The sequence below is a fragment of the Melospiza melodia genome, chromosome 1 (assembly GCF_035770615.1).
Source record: "Melospiza melodia melodia isolate bMelMel2 chromosome 1, bMelMel2.pri, whole genome shotgun sequence".
NCBI classification, from domain to species: Eukaryota; Metazoa; Chordata; class Aves; order Passeriformes; family Passerellidae; genus Melospiza; species Melospiza melodia.
The window spans coordinates 410,353-428,223 of NC_086194.1; the positions used below are offsets into that span (position 1 = coordinate 410,353).

A 17,871-nucleotide genomic window follows, 5' to 3' on the forward strand; every position below is an offset into this window, starting at 1 on the left:
AATAAAACTGGTGAAAAGTGTGCAAAGTCCGGTCTCTTTATTAGTTGAAGGCAGCGGGGGGGCCCCAGCCCGGTAGCCCCCCAGGGACTGCTCGGAGCAGGCTCCCCTGGCAGGGGACTCTCCCAGCACCTCTGCCCTGGGCCCCATGATCGGAATAAAGCTGTTTATTGCCTTTGAATTGCCTGATCCATAAACCCCGGCGGCTTCAGCCGACGCCTGAGGGTGGGGCAGGAGCCGAGGGGCTGCTGAGGGGCCAAGGGGCCCTGTCCCGGGAGAGCCCTGTCCCGTGAGGAGCCCTGTCCCGTGAGGGGCTCTGTCCCATGAGGGGCTCTGTCCTGGGAGGGCCCTGGCCCGGGGGCCCCTTTTCCGTGAGGGGCTCTGTCCCGGGAGGGCCCTGGCCCGGGGGGCCCTGTCCTGGACAGCCCTGCCCCAGGAGGGCCTGTCCCTGGAGCACCCTGTCCCGGGGGGTCCTGTCCCAGACAGCCCTGTTCCGTGAGGGGCCCTGTCCCGGGGGGCCCTGCCCCAGGAGGGCTTGTCCCGTGAGGGGCCCTGTCCCGGGGGGCCCTGTCCCAGGGGGTTCTGCCCCGGGGGGCCCTGTCCCGGGGCACGGGCAGCAGGTGTCTGAGGGGCTGAGCCTGGGGCCGGCGTCTCTTTGGCAGTGCCCTCCGAGGGCCTGGGGGCGCAGGGCCCCGTCCCCGCGGGCACGGCCGCTGCCCCGGCCCCGCGCGGGCTTCACCGCCAGCCGTGAGCCGCCGGCGCCCTCACACCGGCATCGGCATCTCGTTGTACTCGTCCACACCTTCCCGCTCGTCCAGGATGGGCTCGGCCTCGGCTGCGTCCAGCTGCGGGACACGGCGGCTGAGGGGCAGCCAGGGTCCCACGGGAGCCCCCCGGAGCCCCCCGGCCTCGGGAGCCCCCTGGCCCTGGGAGCCCTCCGGTCCCCGGAGCCCCCCCGGGGCCCACCGCTCCCAGGAGACCAGCGACGTGGCCACTTACACACTTCATTTCCCGGTCGGTGAAGATTCGGCTGAGCAGGCACATGCGGAGCGGCACCGTGAGGATGAGGATGAAGGGGAAGGCGAGGGAGGCCACAGTGGACATGACGGCCCAGAGCACGGCCAGGCAGGCCAGCTGCAGCCCGGTGAACAGGTGCATACGCAGCGTGCGCACCTGGGCACAGAGGGCTGTCAAGGCTGGGGCACTGTGTCCCCCAGCCGGGCTCTGTATCACCCTCCCACCACGGGCACAGCCTGGCCCGGGGCACCCACAGCCCCAGACACGGCCCCCGAGTCCCCACTCTGTCCCCCTGTGCCCCTAAACCAGGCTCTGCCACAGCCTGTCCTGCAGACACCGCAGTGCTCCCACACAAGAGTACCCCAGCCCGGCCACTGTCCCAGACAAGGGTCCTGCCCCAAGGATCCTCCCCAGGCCCCCTCCCCACCTTTTTGACATAGGTGACATCAGGGTGGTGCTTGGGGGGCATCAGCAGCAGCTGCAGGCGCTCGTAGAACTGGATGCCATTGAGGGAGGTGACGCCCATGTAGAGGAAGATGCCGAAGAGCACAGCCAGTGGGATCTGCCGCAGCAGATCCCCGATGACGATGGACAGCCCTGGGCCAGAGCAGCATCAGCCTGGGGAGGGGGCTCAGCACAGCCCTCCAGCCCCACTTGCCCTCTTAACCCCCTCACGCGGGGAGGGTCCCACATCCCTGTGCCCACTGGGGACAGGATGGCCACATCAATTTGACCGGGGCTCGGGGTGCCCCAGCTCCGTTCCCCACACTGCCCCCTCCCCACCGCAGCCTCCCACAGCCCCCCAGCCCCCTCCCCACTGCACTGCAGTCCCCCGGGACCCGAGGGCCGGACCTACCGACCAGCACGGCCACCAGCAGCCCGGTGACCCGCTGCTCCTTCACCTCCTGGATCTTGGGCTTGTCCCCAGGCGCCACGGCCTTGCTCATGACGGTGAGGGCGTTGGCGTGGGTGACGGAGCGCACGGTGGCTGCGGCGAGCCAGGGCAGTCCGAAGAGCGCAAAGAAGCCGCCCATGGCCACGATGAGCAGGAGGTCGAGGTGGAACCCGGAACCCTTCTGCAGCATCCGCTCCTTCTTGCTGATGATCAGCCTGGAACCAGCGCAGACAGTTGGCGCAGCACGGGCTCCCCCTGCCCTGCTAATGCCCCCTGCCCGCCCCCAATGCACTCACGTGGTGATCTGGGTCTCCATGAAGATGAGGATGAAGACAAGGATGGCGGGGAGGCCACTGGCCACCATCATCCACACGGGGAAGGCACTCTGCACACCCAGAGGGTTGATCACCCAACCCCGCTTGTCTGGGGCTGTCACCGAGAACCCACTGGGCACACTCAGCTTCTGCAGGGAGAGGGGGACACAAATGTTCAGAGGGCACCGGCTGTGCCCCATAGAGTGAGGGGGCCATGGAGGCACCGGGACCCCCAGAAACCATAGTGAGAGGAGAGAGAAGGTCAGATACTGGCACGGAGCAGGTGCAGCCCTGCTGAGAGCAGATGGAGCTGCTGACCCGCAGCCAGGACAGTGGGACGGGGCACAGGGATCCCTAGGAGGGTGTGGGGTTAGGTGTGCTGCCCAGGCAGTGGATGGGTGGCTGCTCACCTGTGTGTAGGTGTCCCGGATGCTGTAGTCCACCAGCACCATCACCAGGATGGCGATGGGCACCCCAAAGTCCCCGATGAGCCTCCGGATCTGGGGGAACACCAGTGCCAGCCTGGCTACAGCCCTCCTGGTTCACCCCACGGCACCCAGGCTCAGCCCAGTCCCCCTGGGCTCAGCCCAGCCCCACAGCCCCCAGCCCCAGGGCCGTCCCCACGCACCCGTCCAGGGAAGAAGCGGCTGTTCTTGAACTTGCGCAGGAAGAAGGCGATGAAGAAGGTGCCGGCCATGAGCACGAGTGAGAGCAGCGCCGTGTTGGGCTGCCCCGTGACCTTGGTGGCACCGCGGGCAGCAGGGCTCTTGTCCAGGGCTGTGGTGTTGGCCACAGTGCCATTGCCCCAGGCCTCAGCCGAGCTGTTGGCGCTCAGGCAGCCATGCAGAGGGTGCTCCTGGAAGATCTGGAGCAGGAGGATGGGATGTTCAGCCCCATCCTGCCTGGCCCTGCCCCACTGCCCTGGGCTCACCCCCACAGCTCACCTTGGCCAGCTTGGAAAAGGTCTCATAGATGAAGATGAGGGAGATGAGAAAGGCAAAGATCTCCTGGGTGAAGCGGGAGACGAAACGCACCAGGAAGCTGCCCTCAAAGGCCACCATGACCAGCACGATGAGGATGAGCCAGAAGCCGATCCAGACACGCCCCACCAGGTACTCCAGCTCGTTGGACGTGCAGAACTGCCCAGCCGTGCGGACAGACAGATGGACAGACAGGTGTCAGGATGGTCACAGGGCTGGACAGAGCCTGGGCAGTGGGGCAGAGCCCTGGCAGGAGGGCCGTGGGGATGTCTGCCCCGGGCAGTGGGACTGGGGTGGGGGTGTCTCCCCAGCCCCAGGGCAGACCCCAGCAGCTCACCGTGAAAAAGGCTTCCTCAAAGACCAGCAGCGGCCCCGAGAAGCCGATGACCAGCAGGGGCTGAGCACCCAGCAGGCAGAACAGGACGCCCTGCAGCGACGTGGAGATGATCAGCTCCGACACCCCGATCAGGTCCTGCGTCTTCTCCCCTGCGGCAGCACAGGCACAGGCACACCATCAGGATGGGCCCTCGGGCACGGCCCTGCCCTGCAGCACACACGGCGGGCAGCACCAGCACCGCTGCAGCCCCCTGCAGCTGCTCCACACCCGCACTCACCCAGCAGCCCCCCGAAGGTGATGGCGGGCGACAGCGCAGCGAAGTAGATGAAGATGACGGCAGCGATGCACTGGGGGTCCAGCGCGTCGCGGAAGTCGCTCAGGTAGTGGGGGTACCTCCGCCGCACGTCCCGGATCAGCCCCCCGAAGGGGCGGCCCGTGCGCCTCAGGGGATCATCGTCCTCCTCGGCCTCGTCCTCCACCACCTTCAGCTTCAGCAGAGCTGGGGGCGAGCGGATGCACAGACAGACAGACAGTGAGACCCCAACAGCTGGGACATCCCAAGCCCTGGCCTGGCCCCAGCCCTGGCACCTTTCTCCTCAGGGGACTTGGGCTCCAGCAGAAGCCTCCGCTCCTGCTCCATCCTCTTCTTCAGCATCTCGCGCTGAAAGTGGGCGACGCTGCGCAGCAGCTCCTCGCCCTGCACCTCAGAGGGCGGCAGCACCACGCTGCAGTCCAGGAACTCGTTGATGGCGTTCAGAAGGTCGTGACGGTCGTCGGCCAGGTAGGCAGCCTCGTGGAATTGCTGGGGGGCCACAGCAGGGTCAGTGCCCACACTACAGCCCTGTGGCTCCTGATAGCCCGGTATTCCACAGCCCCTGACCCCAAGGCCTCAGCATGGCCCTGGTCCTGGCACAGCCCTGAGCCCTAACCCTGGCACAGCCCTGGCCCCCACTCCAGGATGGCCACAAGACCCCAACATGGCAAAGCTAACTGGCATCCTGGCATTGCCCCACACTCCCTAGCCCTGACAGGACTCCAGGCCCCCTCATCCTGGCATTTTTCTGAGACCCCAGCACTGGCACAATCTGAGCCCTCCAGCCCATCCCATCTGAGTCCTGACCTGCCTGCCCCATCACAGTCCCAAACCCCCAGTCCAGTGCTGTCTGAAGAGCATAGTGCCAGCACGACCCTGAAACCCCAGCCCTGGCACAAAAACCCTGAGCCCCCTGCCCAGCCCAGGCTCAAGCCCCTGAACCCCATCCTGGCACAGCCCCAAACCCCTCAGCCGGGCACAGCCCGAGCCCCCGCCCCAGCAGAGCCCTGAACCCCATCCTGGCACAGCCCCAAACCCCTCAGCTGGGCACAGCCTGAGCCCCCGCCCCAGCAGAGCCCTGAACCCCATCCTGGCACAGCCCCAAACCCCTCAGCTGGGCACAGCCCAAGCCCCCTGCCTGTCAGGACCCCCGTGCCCCGGGGCAGGGACCTTGTCGGACATGAGTGTGGAGATGGAGCGCCCAATCTCGTGATAGTCCATGTGGGTGCTGCTGGGGCCCAGCAGCACGAAGAGGAAGCGCACAGGCACGGGCACCTCCAGCACCGCGTCCAGCTCCACGGCCTCCTGCAGCCGCACAAAGGCCATGGTGGGCTGGTCCAGGAACTCCACACAGCCTGGGGGGCACAGGGGGCACAGGGGTCACCAGGGCGCCTGGCACGCGGGGCCCCCACACCCCTTGCGTGCCCACCCCTCCATACCCACGAGCACCACTGTGGCCTCAGCGTTGTCCGGAATCTTCTCCAGCAGCTTCAGCTCGTGCTTTGACTTGGAGCGAGTGATGCCGGCCGGGGGTGTGGGAGTGAGGACCTCCCTCTGTGGGGCAGAGTGGGGGACAGGGTCAGGGCCCTTACAGGGCACAGGCAGGGCGGGGGCCGTGGCACCCACCTCCCGCTCCACATCGATGCGCGTGTCGTGCTCGCCGGCGTGGCCGGCGATGAGGGGCTCGGTGACGGCAGGCTCGCTGCCCTCGGCCACGTGGTTGGTGCTGTGGTGGTGCACGAGCAGGGAGCCCAGACTGCCCGCCGAGATGTTCCGCGGGAAGGAGAACTCCTTCTCGTCGCTCGGGTGGCTGCGGGACAGGGCCAGGACTGTCCGTGATGCCCGGCGGCACAGCCATTGCCAGGATCCCAGGGACAGCATCAGCTCCACAGCTCAGGGAGCAGGGCCCGGGGGCAAGGGGCTGTGTCCGTGCCCCCCATGCCCACCTGTGCTTGAGCAGCAGTGCCCGCAGCACGTTGGCACGGTCCTCAGCCCGGATCTGGTCCGTGATCACCATCTGCTCCACCACCTGGTGAGCCACCCCCGGCAGCGTCTTTTGGTCCAGGTCCAGGAGCACGGCCCCTGGACAACAGAGGGGATGCTGGGGCCAGCAGGGACAGGACCCCACCTCACTCACCGTGGGCCCCACAGGGTGGTCCCTGCCTCCCTACCATGGGCCAGGGTCTTGCGGAGCTCCAGGAGGCTGCGGAAGGAGAGGGAGGCCACGTGGGGCTTGCCCCAGCGGTCTGTCTCCTCCTCCACGTCCTCCTCAAACTTGATCCAGCGCGCCGTCTCCTTCCACTGTAGCTCCTGGTTCTTGTCCACCACCAGCTCGTTCAGCTCCACGAACACCTGCAGCACAGCAGGGTCAGTGCTGGCACCCTGGGGCCTGTCCCTGCCCGTGCCCTGCCCAGGACCCCGCACCTCGTGGGGCTGCCGGTCCTGCTTGCGCTGCCGCGTGCTGGGCTCCTTGTGGTCCTTGCTGACGTGCACCACCTGTGCCTTGGCGCTCTTCCGCACCAGGTGCCGGCGCACGCCCGGCACGTCCTCGAACCGGTGACCTGGGACGGGTCAGCAATGGGGGGTGACCACTCTGTGGGGCCCTGCACCTCAGACCCCAGCACGGGGGACACTGAGCCCTGGCACGGCCAGCCCTGCACCTCAGACCCCAGCACGGGGGACACTGAGCCCTGGCACGGCCAGCCCTGCACCTCAGACCCCAGCACGGGGGACACTGAGCCCTCAGGTGTGGGGCCCTGCACCTCAGACCCCAGCACGGGGGACACTGAGCCCTCAGGTGTGGGGCCCTGCACCTCAGACCCCAGCACGGGGGACACTGAGCCCTCAGGTGTGGGGCCCTGCACCTCAGACCCCAGCACGGGGGACACTGAGCCCTCAGGTGTGGGGCCCTGCACCTCAGACCCCAGCACGGGGGACACTGAACCCTCAGGTGTGGGGCCCTGCACCTCAGACCCCAGCACAGGGGACACGAGCCCTGGCACAGGTGCCCGTGGAGCTGTGGGATGTGTCCTGCCAGGGAGAGCTCAGGGCAGAGCCATCATCCCACTGCTGGAGGCAAGTGCTGCAGCTTTGGGGGGGTCACCGGGTCACCACCAGCAATGCCACCAATCGAGGTGGCTCCTGGCACCAGGGTCACCTGTTCCCTATGTGCCAAGGCCCACCCATGGCCACCAGCATGTGGGCTCTGCCCTGGCTGTGCTCCCATGGCAGCTCCACAGCAAAAGCATCACCTGCCACCCTGAGAGCCCTGGGCTGTGAATCCCTGGGGTGCTGAGTGCCCAGGGGAGCCACCACCACTGCTACTGCTGTCACTGGCTCCAGCTGCCCAGCTCCTGGCTCCTGGCCATTTCACAGGGACTCAGCCCAGCCGTGGCTCCAGGGATGGGTCCCCTGTGGTTGTGCCTAGCACTGGGAGCAGGGTCAGTGCCTGCACCCAGCCCAGCTTGGCTGCAGCTGCAAGGCAACCGGCACTGCCAGCCCCACAGTCCCAAACCCACCATCCCCAGCAATGCCAGCACCAGCAATGCCAGTCCCACCATCCCAAACCCACCATCCCCAGCCCCACTCCACTGTCCCAGCCCACTCTCCTGACACAGAGTGGCCGCCAGGGCAGCCTCAGGGGCACAGCCCCACTCACTCTTCATGTAGTCCAGGTCAGCCGAGGCCAGTGTCTGTGCCTCCGACTCGTCTGTGGGCATTTTCTGGTAGCGGTCCTGCTCTGCGGCCGTCATGCTGCCGATGCAGCGCCGCTCGTGCAGGTTGTAGCTGCGGTGCCCCGGCTGGGATTTCGGCGCAGGGCGGCCCGGGGACCCGGCCTCGGCGGCTGCCCCCTCCCCCAGGGCCCCCTGCTCGGCATCAGGGCTGCAAGGCAGGAGCCCAGCTCAGTGCTGAGCCCCCTCTGCACCCCAGGCCTGCCACGGGGTACGGGAAGGGGCTGTCCAGCCCCACTCTGCCATGGGGCGGTCAGAGGACACTGCCCACTCCCCAGGAGCCCCAGCACGGCCCAACCCCGGCTCACCTGCTGGCCTGGGCTTCCTTCGGGGCCGTGCCCCCTCGGGGCTCAGGGGGGGAGCCGGGCAGTACTGCGGGGGCTGCCGGCTCCTCTGCCTGCCGGTCGCTCGCCTCATCCTCCTGCAGGAAGAACTGGGGGGGCAGCGGGTGAGCCGGCTGCTGGGGAGCCACGTCTCCCTGGCCATGGCAGCACCGGCCCCGGCTCCTCCAGTGCCCAGCTGTGCCCAGGCACGCTGAGCCAGGGGAGCACCGCGCTGAGCCAGCGGGACACAGCGCTTAACCAGGGGAGCACAGCGCTGAACCAGGGGAGCACAGCGCTGAACCAGGGGAGCACAGCGCTGAGCCAGCGGGACACAGCGCTTAACCAGGGGAGCACAGCGCTGAACCAGGGGAGCACAGCGCTGAACCAGGGGAGCACAGCGCTGAGCCAGCGGGACACAGCGCTTAACCAGGGGAGCACCGCGCTGAGCCAGGGCAGCACAGCGCTGAGCCAGGGGAGCACAGCGCTGAGCCAGGGGAGCACCGCGCTGCCCCCGCCCCAGCCCGGCCCTCACCTGCACCGCCTCGGCCGGCCCGGGCTGCCGCAGCTCCTCCGCCGACCGCTCCGTCTCCGTGTCACACGCGTCATCCTCATCCTCCTCAGCCTCCTCGATGGTGGGGGTCTCTCCGGGGACAGAGGCACGCCGGGCCTTCTTTTTGCCCTTTTTCGGAATGCCCTTCTTGCGGCGGGCGTCCGAGGGCAGGTGTGTGGAGAGCGGGTGGTGGATGTGGTGGGACGACTGGCGGTGGTCTGGGGGAACCGGGAGTTGGTGCTGTGTTCCCTCCCCATTTCCTGCCAGCTCCCCACTCCCTGCCTGCCCCCTGTCCGCCCCCTGCCCGTTCCCTGCTCCGTGCCCGCCCTTGGCCCCGCTCACACTCAAAGTCCTCCTCGCCGTAGCTGCGGCCGGCCTCCTCGGCGTTGCGGGGGTGGGCGTCGTTCAGGATCTCCTCGAAGCGCTCCACGCCCAGGGCCTTGTTCAGGTCCTTCTCCTCCTCCTCCTCCCCGAAGGCAGGTGAGCCGGCGCCCAGCGCCTCCTGCTCGGGCTGCGGGAGGGCACGGGGATGAGCGGGCACGCGGCAGCACCGCTTCTCACTGTGCCCCGGCCCCAGCATGCCCCGGCCACGCAGCCCCGCGAGATGGGTGCCCCGGGCAGGGCTGTCTGAGCCCCGGAGGCACCCAGGGGCTGGGCACCCCTGTCCTGGGCTGTGCACCCCTGTCCTGTCCTGGGCACCCTTGCCCTGGGCTGGGCACCCCCTCCATCATCCCACCCCACGCACCCCAGCACCCCCGGCCTCAGCGCTGTGCGCCGGTGTCACCTCCGCCCCAGGGTGTCACCTCCACTCCACGTGCTACAGCACCCCAGCTCCAGGCCCTGAGCTGTGCCCCGGGTATCCCCTGCCCTGCTCTCCTCCGCATGGGACCCAGCACTGCCAGTGTTGTACCCCTGCACAGCCGCAGCTCCCCCAGTTCTGTGCCCCTGTACCACCCCAGCACCCCCAGTTCTGTGCCCCGGTGCCGTGACCCCCCCAGTGCTGTCCCAGCCCCTGGCCCGCCGAGCCCCCGGCTCTGTGCCCCCCGCCCCGCGCTGCCGCTGCCCCCCAGCCGGGGGCTGCCAAGGGTGGGCTCGGAGGGAGGGGCTGCGGGGGCAGGGGGCGGTGCTGGGGGCGGGAGGGGATGCGGGGCTGGGGGCGCAGAGGGATGTGCAGGGTGCGGGGGGGCTGCGGGGGTAACGCGGCACCGGGGGCTGCGGGGACACGGGGGCTGCGGAGCTGGGGGGTGCGGAGGACGCGGGGCTGGCGGCTGCGGGGGCTGCGGGGGGCGCGTCCCCGGCCGGTCCTACCTGAGTCATGGCGGAGCCGCTCCCTCCGCAGCTCCCGCAGCGCTTTATCGGAGCGGCGGGACCGGCCGGGGATGGGGCCGGGGGTGGGGGGAGAGCGGGGGGGGCGGGGGAGGGAACCGGGGGGCGGCGGCTCCGTCCCGGCCTTGCCAAATATTGACGGAGCCGCCTCGCGCCCGTCTCAAGGTGACGGCGAACGCAGAGGGCACCGGCGGCACCGCGGCACCGGCGGCGGCCCCGAGCGACCGCCCCCCCCGGAATGCACCGAGGCGCCCCGGGATGCACCGGGCCCGCCCGGGATGCGCCGATCCCCCGCCACCTCCGGCCCCTCGGGACGCACCAATAGCCGGGACCCACCGGCTCCTCCCGCCGAGCCCCGGCCCCCGAACCACCGGCTCCTCCGGCCCGGCGCGGATTGCCCGGAGGGCAGCGAGCCCACGGCCGCGCTCCCATCCCCCGGGGCCCCAAGGGCCCCCGGTAAATCCCCCCCAGCCTTGCACCCCTCAGCCCCGGCGGGGGCTGCACAGCCGAGCCCCCACCACGGCCCCCCCCAGTGACCCCGGGACCCCCGGAGTGGGGGGGCAGGGGTGTACAGGGGCACCCCAGGCACCAGGGTCTGCCTGCAGGGACAGCGGGGGGGGAGCTGCCAGCACCCCGAGTGGGCACCCCAGCAGCACCTGCGGGTCCAGGGCTGTGCCATGGCCACCCCACATGAACCCCAGCCCAGGTATCCAGTTTGGACACAGGTGCCCCATACCCGTCCCCAGTGCACAGTGACCCTGGGCTCCCAGGGGGGTTACCCAGAGAGTGACACAGGGAGTCACTCTGCAGTGGGGTGACCCAGGTGATGGCCCACCCCATCACACCCCGGCACACAGGGGCTGCCACGTGACGGCAGGGGCGGCCTCAGAGCACATCCTGCACCTGCATCTCCCCCTCCTGCCACATCCCTCCCACCATCCCCGTGACCCCTTCGATCCCCCAGACCCCCAAGCCCCTTTGGCCACGGCCCCATGGCCCCAAACCTGCCGGGCTTCATCCTGCACCCCAGCAGCACCCACCCCACCTTTGTCGGGCACCTGGCGTCACCGTGGCACAGGCGGGCACGGTGCCCTGGGCTGGCAGCGCACAGAGAGCCCCCAGAGCCCCCCTAGGCCGCAGCTTACCTGGGAGCCCCGGAGGAACTCCATTAGGATGGGGCCGGTCCCATCCCCGGTCACGTGCGGGCGGCGGGGCTCGCCAGCAGCACCGGCCGGTCGCGGCGTGACACGGGGATGTCAATCATTAACCCGGCCAGAAACGGCCGCCAGGGCAGCGCTGGCACCGCGGGCACCGCCACCGCCCGGCCACCGGCGGCGCTGGCACCGCGCAGCCCCAAGGGCGCCCGGCACCCTGGCACGGCTGGCCTGGCCTGCCCCGGGGGGCTGGGCTAGGGGGCAGGTGGTACACAGCACTGCCAGCACCCCACAGCCCTGCCCCACACCTGAGCCAGGGGCCGGGGTAGGTGCAATGGGCACTGCCAGCACCCACAGCCCCGCAGTCGGGCATCCCCCAGGTGCACCACGGGCTGTGCCATGACACCTGTCCCCCCTCCAGGCACTGCCAGGGCTGTGCCATGACACCCGTCACCCCTCAGGCACTACCAGGGGCTGTGCCATGACACCTGTCACCCCTCCAGGCACTACCAGGGGCTGTGCCATGACACCCGTCACCCCTCCAGGCACTGCCAGGGCTGTGCCATGACACCTGTCACCCCTCCAGACACTGCCAGGGCTGTGCCATGACACCTGTCCCCCCTCCAGACACTACCAGGGGCTGTGCCATGACACCCGTCACCCCTCCAGGCACTGCCAGGGCTGTGCCATGACACCTGTCCCCCCTCCAGACACTACCAGGGGCTGTGCCATGACACCTGTCACCCCTCCAGACACTACCAGGGGCTGTGCCATGACACCTGTCCCCCCTCCAGACACTACCAGGGGCTGTGCCATGACACCTGTCACCCCTCCAGACACTGCCAGGGCTGTGCCATGACACCTGTCCCCCCTCCAGACACTACCAGGGGCTGTGCCATGACACCTGTCACCCCTCCAGGCACTGTCGGGGCTGTGCCATGACACCCGTCACCCCTCAGGCACTACCAGGGGCTGTGCCATGACACCCGTCACCCCTCCAGACACTGCCAGGGCTGTGCCATGACACCTGTCCCCCCTCCAGACACTACCAGGGGCTGTGCCATGACACCCGTCACCCCTCCAGGCACTGCCAGGGCTGTGCCATGACACCTGTCCCCCCTCCAGACACTACCAGGGGCTGTGCCATGACACCTGTCACCCCTCCAGACACTACCAGGGGCTGTGCCATGACACCCGTCACCCCTCCAGGCACTGCCAGGGCTGTGCCATGACACCCGTCACCCCTCCAGGCACTGCCAGGGCTGTGCCATGACACCTGTCACCCCTCCAGGCACTGCAGGGGCTGTGCCATGACACCCATCACCCCTCCAGACACTGCCAGGGCTGTGCCATGACACCTGTCACCCCTCCAGACACTGCCAGGGCTGTGCCATGACACCTGTCCCCCCTCCAGACACTACCAGGGGCTGTGCCATGACACCTGTCACCCCTCCAGACACTGCCAGGGCTGTGCCATGACACCTGTCACCCCTCCAGGCACTGCCAGGGCTGTGCCATGACACCCGTCACCCCTCCAGGCACTGCCAGGGCTGTGCCATGACACCCGTCACCCCTCCAGGCACTGTCGGGGGCTGCAGCCTCTCATCCCCCGCCCCGCGGTGGCACTTACGCTCTGGAAGGCTGAGGAGACGATGTGGTGAAGCTCGGAAGACACCTGGGAGTGGGTCATGGCGCTGGCACGGCCCCCGGCGCGGCCGGCTTAGCCCTTTTCCTTCTCGCGGGGGCTCAGGGGACGCTCTCGGGGCAGCATAACCTGGGGGCACACGGGGGATCAGGGGTGCCCCGGGCCGTGCCGCGGGCGGGGCCGGGGCTGCCCCTCCTCGGGCCGCGCTGGCTCCGGGCCGGTTTGTCTTGGCCACCGGCTGGAATGGCAGAGCCGCGGCCAAGACAAACGCGGGGAGGGGAGCGGAGTCGGGGCAGCGGGACCCCGGGCAGGCACCCAACCCTGCGGGGTGCGGGCAGCGGGCCACACTCGGGGGGCACCGCAGCTCCCGACCCTGCCGAACGCCCACAGCCCTCCCCCGTTACCCCAGCCCGGCCCAGCTTCCACCCACGTTCCCCCTTGGCAGCTGCCCGGCCCCGCGCTGACCCCTGTGGCACCGGCGTGCCGCGTTTATTGCCACGGGAGGTGCCCACGTGACGGGGGCACCGGCGAGGGTGGTGACGGATGACTGCGTCTCACATGGGTGGCATCACCGTCCCGTCACCGGCACCGCTGGGGTGCCAGCACGGCGGCCGCGGCGAGGCTGCAGGAGCTGTGCTCAGTGAGTGCCGAGGCTGCGGCTCCGAGCCTCACCGCAGCCCTGAATCCCACCCATTCCCAAAATTCGGTGCTACCCTGCTCCGGCTTCACCCTAATCCCCGCTGCCGTCCGGGGCCGGAGCCAGCACATCCACATTCCAGCAGGCAGATTATCCGCCCTGCCACGCCGCTCTCCTGGGGCGCCCGCCAAGCCGCCGCCAGCGCTCAACCCCCCCAAACTCGGGATGGGACCCTCCCTCGGGGGGACCCGCGGCTGGGCCACCGTCTCGCCGGGCGCACAGGACGGTGCCGCCGCTGTGGGCACTAAGCAGCTTTTTGGGCTTAATCTCGTGGGCAGCTCGGGATTAGTTTGGGAACACACTGGGATTGTTCTCGGGAACGTCGTGCTTTCACCAAAACACCCGAAACGGGGGTCCTGGCCCCCAGGTGCCACAGCACGGGCACGGCGGGATGGTGACACTGGGGACATGTGGCTCCCGGGAGCCGGGGGCATGACCCCGCTGGAAAGGATGACGGAGAGCTGGGGGGGACAGGGGGACACTTCTGCTTTCCATCGCTGAGTCACGGACGAGTGGCGGCCGGGAACGGCTCAGGGCTCGCGCCAGCCCCGTGGAAAGGGGCCAGAACAAGCCTTGGTTGGTGCCCTGCGGCCAGCCCCACTCCCGGGACGCTCTGGCACCCTGGCATGGGGGTCGGGTCCAGAGCACACACCCCAGGACAGTCCCACGGCCACCACACGGCAGCTGCAGCGCCGCCACCTCGCCCTGCCGCCGGGCAGAGGGGTCAGGACACGCACCCGAGCCCATGGCGGCGACGGCACCGTGCCGGTGTCGGTGGTGGCACCGGCACCGGCCGCGCCCCGCGGCACAATGGCCCCTTGTGCAGGCCGGGCCGCCCCGATAAGCGATAAGCGGGGCAGGAGCGCTCCGGGCGCTGGGAATGACCTGCCGCTGCCGCGGGCGCCCAGCGCCGCTGCCACGGCCACTCCCGCGCCGCCGGAGTCACATTCCTGGGACCGGCCCCGGCCTGCCTGAGCTGCTGAGGCGATTACAGGGCTCGGCCCCGGCCCCACACCGCCTCGGGGCTGCCCGGAGCTCCCGGACCCAGCCTGTGCCGGGAGCCACCTCCAGCACCGCCAGCACCGGTGGGAAGTGGGACAAGGGTGCTGGCATTCACAGCACATACACCTGCCCACACCTGCACAGTTATGTCCTGGACAGCCTGTCCACAGCGGGACAACCACAGCTGCACTGGGACAATCACATCGTGGGCAGCCACAACAGGACGTCCTGGACAATCACAGCCAGGACACCCATAACCACACTGAGGCACCCACGGCCTGGGCAGCCAGGGCACACATCCACACCAGGACAGCCATGTTCATAGCACAGAGCCAAGACCCCATGAGAAGAGACAAGACTGGGGGTGGGGGACCCCCAGGGCAGCAAGTGTCCTCCTGCCCACTCTGCCATGCCAGTGCCCCCAGTAGCAGCACCACCAGGACTCCTGCCAGAACATGTCCTGCCACCACTGTGTCACCAGGCAGATCCCTGGCATGGGCTCAGTGCACACACATGTGCCACCCATTCCTGCGCCCAAATTGGCATCAAGGCTGATGGTGACCCCTGTCGCACGTTCCCCAGCCTTGGTGGTGACACCAGCTGCCCCCTTGGTGACAAGGAACAGCACACCGTGTCTGTTGTTGCTTCCTGGCTGGCAGCACCTCCAGCACGGCATGTGCCAGGCAGGAGGAATGGCTGGGGCGAGGCCAGCACAGCTCAGGCTGTACTCATCCCCTGGGCAGACGTGCCCATGGAACAGGGAAGTCAGGAGACCCCCAGTGCCCTGCACCCCGAAATGGAGGACCAGGGGGCGCTCCAGCACTCTGCCCACCCCCAAAGATGGGAGGACCCCAGCTCCCTGCAGCCCCTTGCTCCCTGCCCCATCTCACCTGGCTGCCCCGGGAAACCCCTGGGTGTCACTGGCACCCAGTGTGCCCCCAGATGCCACCCAACAGGGGCACTTGGGACCCTGCAGCCCTTGTCACCACGGGACAGAGCCGGACCAGACACCACTGGCTCCCACCCGGCAGAGCTTCCCACGCTGAAACTCCAGAAACCAACACCAAAAATGTTCACCTCCCCCCGCCCACACCTCTGCCCACGACCTCAAACCACCGGATCTGGAGATGAGTCACAGCTCTGCATCCACATGGTGCCACCATCGCGGTCACTGCCACGGTCACTAATGTGCCAGGCACCCTCCAGCACCCCTCTGCCACCTCAGAGCGGCCGGGATCCCCCCGCAGCACCAGACCTGCAAGCGCCTCCCGCCACTGTCGCCATCCCAGCCCCAGGAGGGGACAGGCACAGCTGCCAGCACTGACAGCACTGACAGCTTGGTTCCTGTAGGACGGGATCGTGGAGGGGTGGTCTGGACACAGGGACAGCCACTCTGTCCCCTGCGGCACGGCTGGCCGCCGCCAACCCCCTCGGCTGTCGGAGCCCACCGCGGAGGGGTCGCTGCCGCTGTGCCAGCCCCGCTCCCGCACCGGCCCGGCCCCACTCACCCCATCACCCGCGAGCCGCTCCGCCGAGGCTCCGGCAGCTGCCCCGGCCGGGGTGCTGCCCGGCGGGAGGGACCGGGACCCCCGGCCCGGCAGGGGCGAGGCAGGCCCGGAGCAGGAGCGCGGGCAGCGGCGCCGTGCCCGGGGCTGCCGAGCGCTGCCCGCAGTTTTATACCGGCTCCGGAGGAAAACAACCCGCGGGAGCTGCGGCGGGAGCGCGAGCCTTTGTTCCCTGGAGCAGCCCGGATCCAAACGCTGAAGCGCTGCCAAGTCCTCCGCCGTGGCTCCCGTGGCGACCCCGCTCCCGCCCCAGGCGTGTTCGGGGACACAGGGGACGACCCCCTCGGCGAGCGCAGGGTCCCACCCCGGGGAGGGCAGTGCCACCCCCTTGGCCCGGCGCCCCTGGAATGCCCCAGCGCGGCGCCCTCGGGCAGCCAGCCCGGCCCTGCGGCCGCCCCGTCCCGTCTAATGACAGGCTGCCGCTGTGGGGGCTGAAACGGGGACAGCGCGGGGACACGGCTCCCACGGTCCCCTCCCTGCCGCCGCCCGGGACGGCGCTCAGGCACGGGGGCACCCGGGCCACCCTCAGCCCTGCCCGGGGCACGGGACGTGCCGGGAGGGTGCCCCAGCCCGTGCTTTGGAGCCCTCCCGCAGCCCCACGTCCCGCAGTGTCGCCGCCCGCCCGGCACAGGTGACAAGGCAGGTACAGCGCTCCCTGAGGAGCGGCGGAAGGGCTGCCGGCGGGGAGGCGCAGCCGCCGGTGCCAGCGGATCGTTAGAACGATCAAATCCCGGCTTTTTGGCAAGCGCTTGAAGTGGTGCAGCGACCCCGAAGGGCTCGACAGCAGGTTCCCAGCTGGAGCCCCCTCCGCGCGGGGACGGGGCAGGCACGGAGCCCTTCCCGCAGCACCGGGAGCTGCCAACAAAATTCCACAGCGGAGCGATCCCAAATCCCGACACCGTGCCGCAGAGCAAGCGTCTGTGCGGCTGCCGAGAGGCGCCGCAGCCCCCCAAACCTGCGCGCACCCCAAACCTGCTGCCCCGTCCCCGGGGAGCGCTGCGGGGCCACGGGAGCCCACGCTCCGTGGGAGAGCCCGGGCTGGAGCCGTGCCCGGCGTTGCTCAACCCCGGATGGTTTCGCAAGGGGCAGTGCCCCGGCACCGGCGGCGCTCAGCGGGCACCGCGCGGCTCCCCGGGCCCCTCGGAGCCCCCGTTGGACGGTGGGGGCGGCTGGATGACCCAGAGCCCTCCCCGGCCCCGGGGACCCCCGGAGCGCCCCGCGGGCGGGGAGCGGGGGGTGCGGGGGGCTCCGGGCGTGCGACGGGGACACGGAGCGGGTCCCGGCCCCGTCACTCACCTGCCGAGGGCTGCCGGGCTCAGGCGCCGCGGGGCAAGCGCATGGAGCGGCCTCGCTGCAAGAGAGGGACGGGCGTGGGTCAGGGGGCTCCCGCTGCCCCGGCACCCAGCGGCACCCGGGACCGCCCCGCACGGAGCTCCGGGGCGGGACCGGGGCTCAGCGTCCCGGGCGGCACCGCTGCCGGCCGGGGGATGGTGCCGGGGTGGCCGGGAGGGGGCCGGGGGTGCCGGGGTGTCCGGGGGTGCCCGGGCTGGGTATCGCTCCACCTGCAGCCGAAGGAGCCGAGGCACCGGAGCATGTACCGGGAGAGCCCGGGTCCCGGGACACGGCACAGCCCCGTGAATCCCCGCAGCGTGGCTGGGACCCCGGAAGGAACCGGGGAAAGCAGAGCCGGGGCCGCGCCGGGACCTGCGGCTGCCAGGGCGGGGCAGGACCCGACCGGGACCGGGACCGGGGCTGCCGCGGGCGGGCGGGGCGGGAGAGGAGGGAGAGGAGGGAGCGGAACGGAGGGGGCTCGGTGAGAGCAGCGTGCGGGGAGCGGGGACAGCACCGACTGGGACGGGCGGCACCGGGAGGGTAGGGGCACTGGGACGGGACCGGGACCGGGACAGGGACCGGACCAGCCGTGCTGCGCCCCGCCAGCCTCACCGCCTCCGTTCACGATCCCGCTGCCGGTGCCGCTGCTTACCGGACAGTCCAGCCGCGCCGGGCGGGTCTGCGCGTCCCCGC

At 69.9% G+C, this 17,871-nt stretch overlaps 1 protein-coding gene across 2 annotated transcripts; it reads right to left on the reverse strand.

Moving 5' to 3' along the window:
* Positions 1-20: 20 nt before the first annotated feature.
* SLC4A2 (solute carrier family 4 member 2) lies at positions 21-17,850 on the reverse strand. Of its 2 annotated transcripts, none has more exons than XM_063162541.1 (23): positions 17,831-17,850; positions 12,568-12,711; positions 8,800-8,968; positions 8,440-8,675; positions 7,893-8,017; positions 7,512-7,735; positions 6,278-6,414; positions 6,025-6,205; positions 5,800-5,935; positions 5,480-5,663; positions 5,293-5,407; positions 5,024-5,208; positions 4,129-4,342; positions 3,818-4,039; positions 3,541-3,689; positions 3,168-3,362; positions 2,852-3,088; positions 2,634-2,723; positions 2,206-2,372; positions 1,871-2,124; positions 1,442-1,611; positions 997-1,170; positions 21-842 (listed from the first exon to the last, which is right to left on the reverse strand). In XM_063162541.1, exons 2-23 carry the CDS (start codon positions 12,625-12,627, stop codon positions 762-764), a joined length of 3,705 nt encoding a protein of 1,234 aa, XP_063018611.1. In that variant the 5' UTR covers positions 12,628-12,711; positions 17,831-17,850; the 3' UTR covers positions 21-761. The 2 variants fall into 2 exon arrangements, with proteins under 2 accessions (XP_063018611.1, XP_063018520.1); XM_063162450.1 differs by lacking the exon at positions 17,831-17,850 and adding an exon at positions 17,143-17,191.
* Positions 17,851-17,871: the final 21 nt, after the last annotated feature.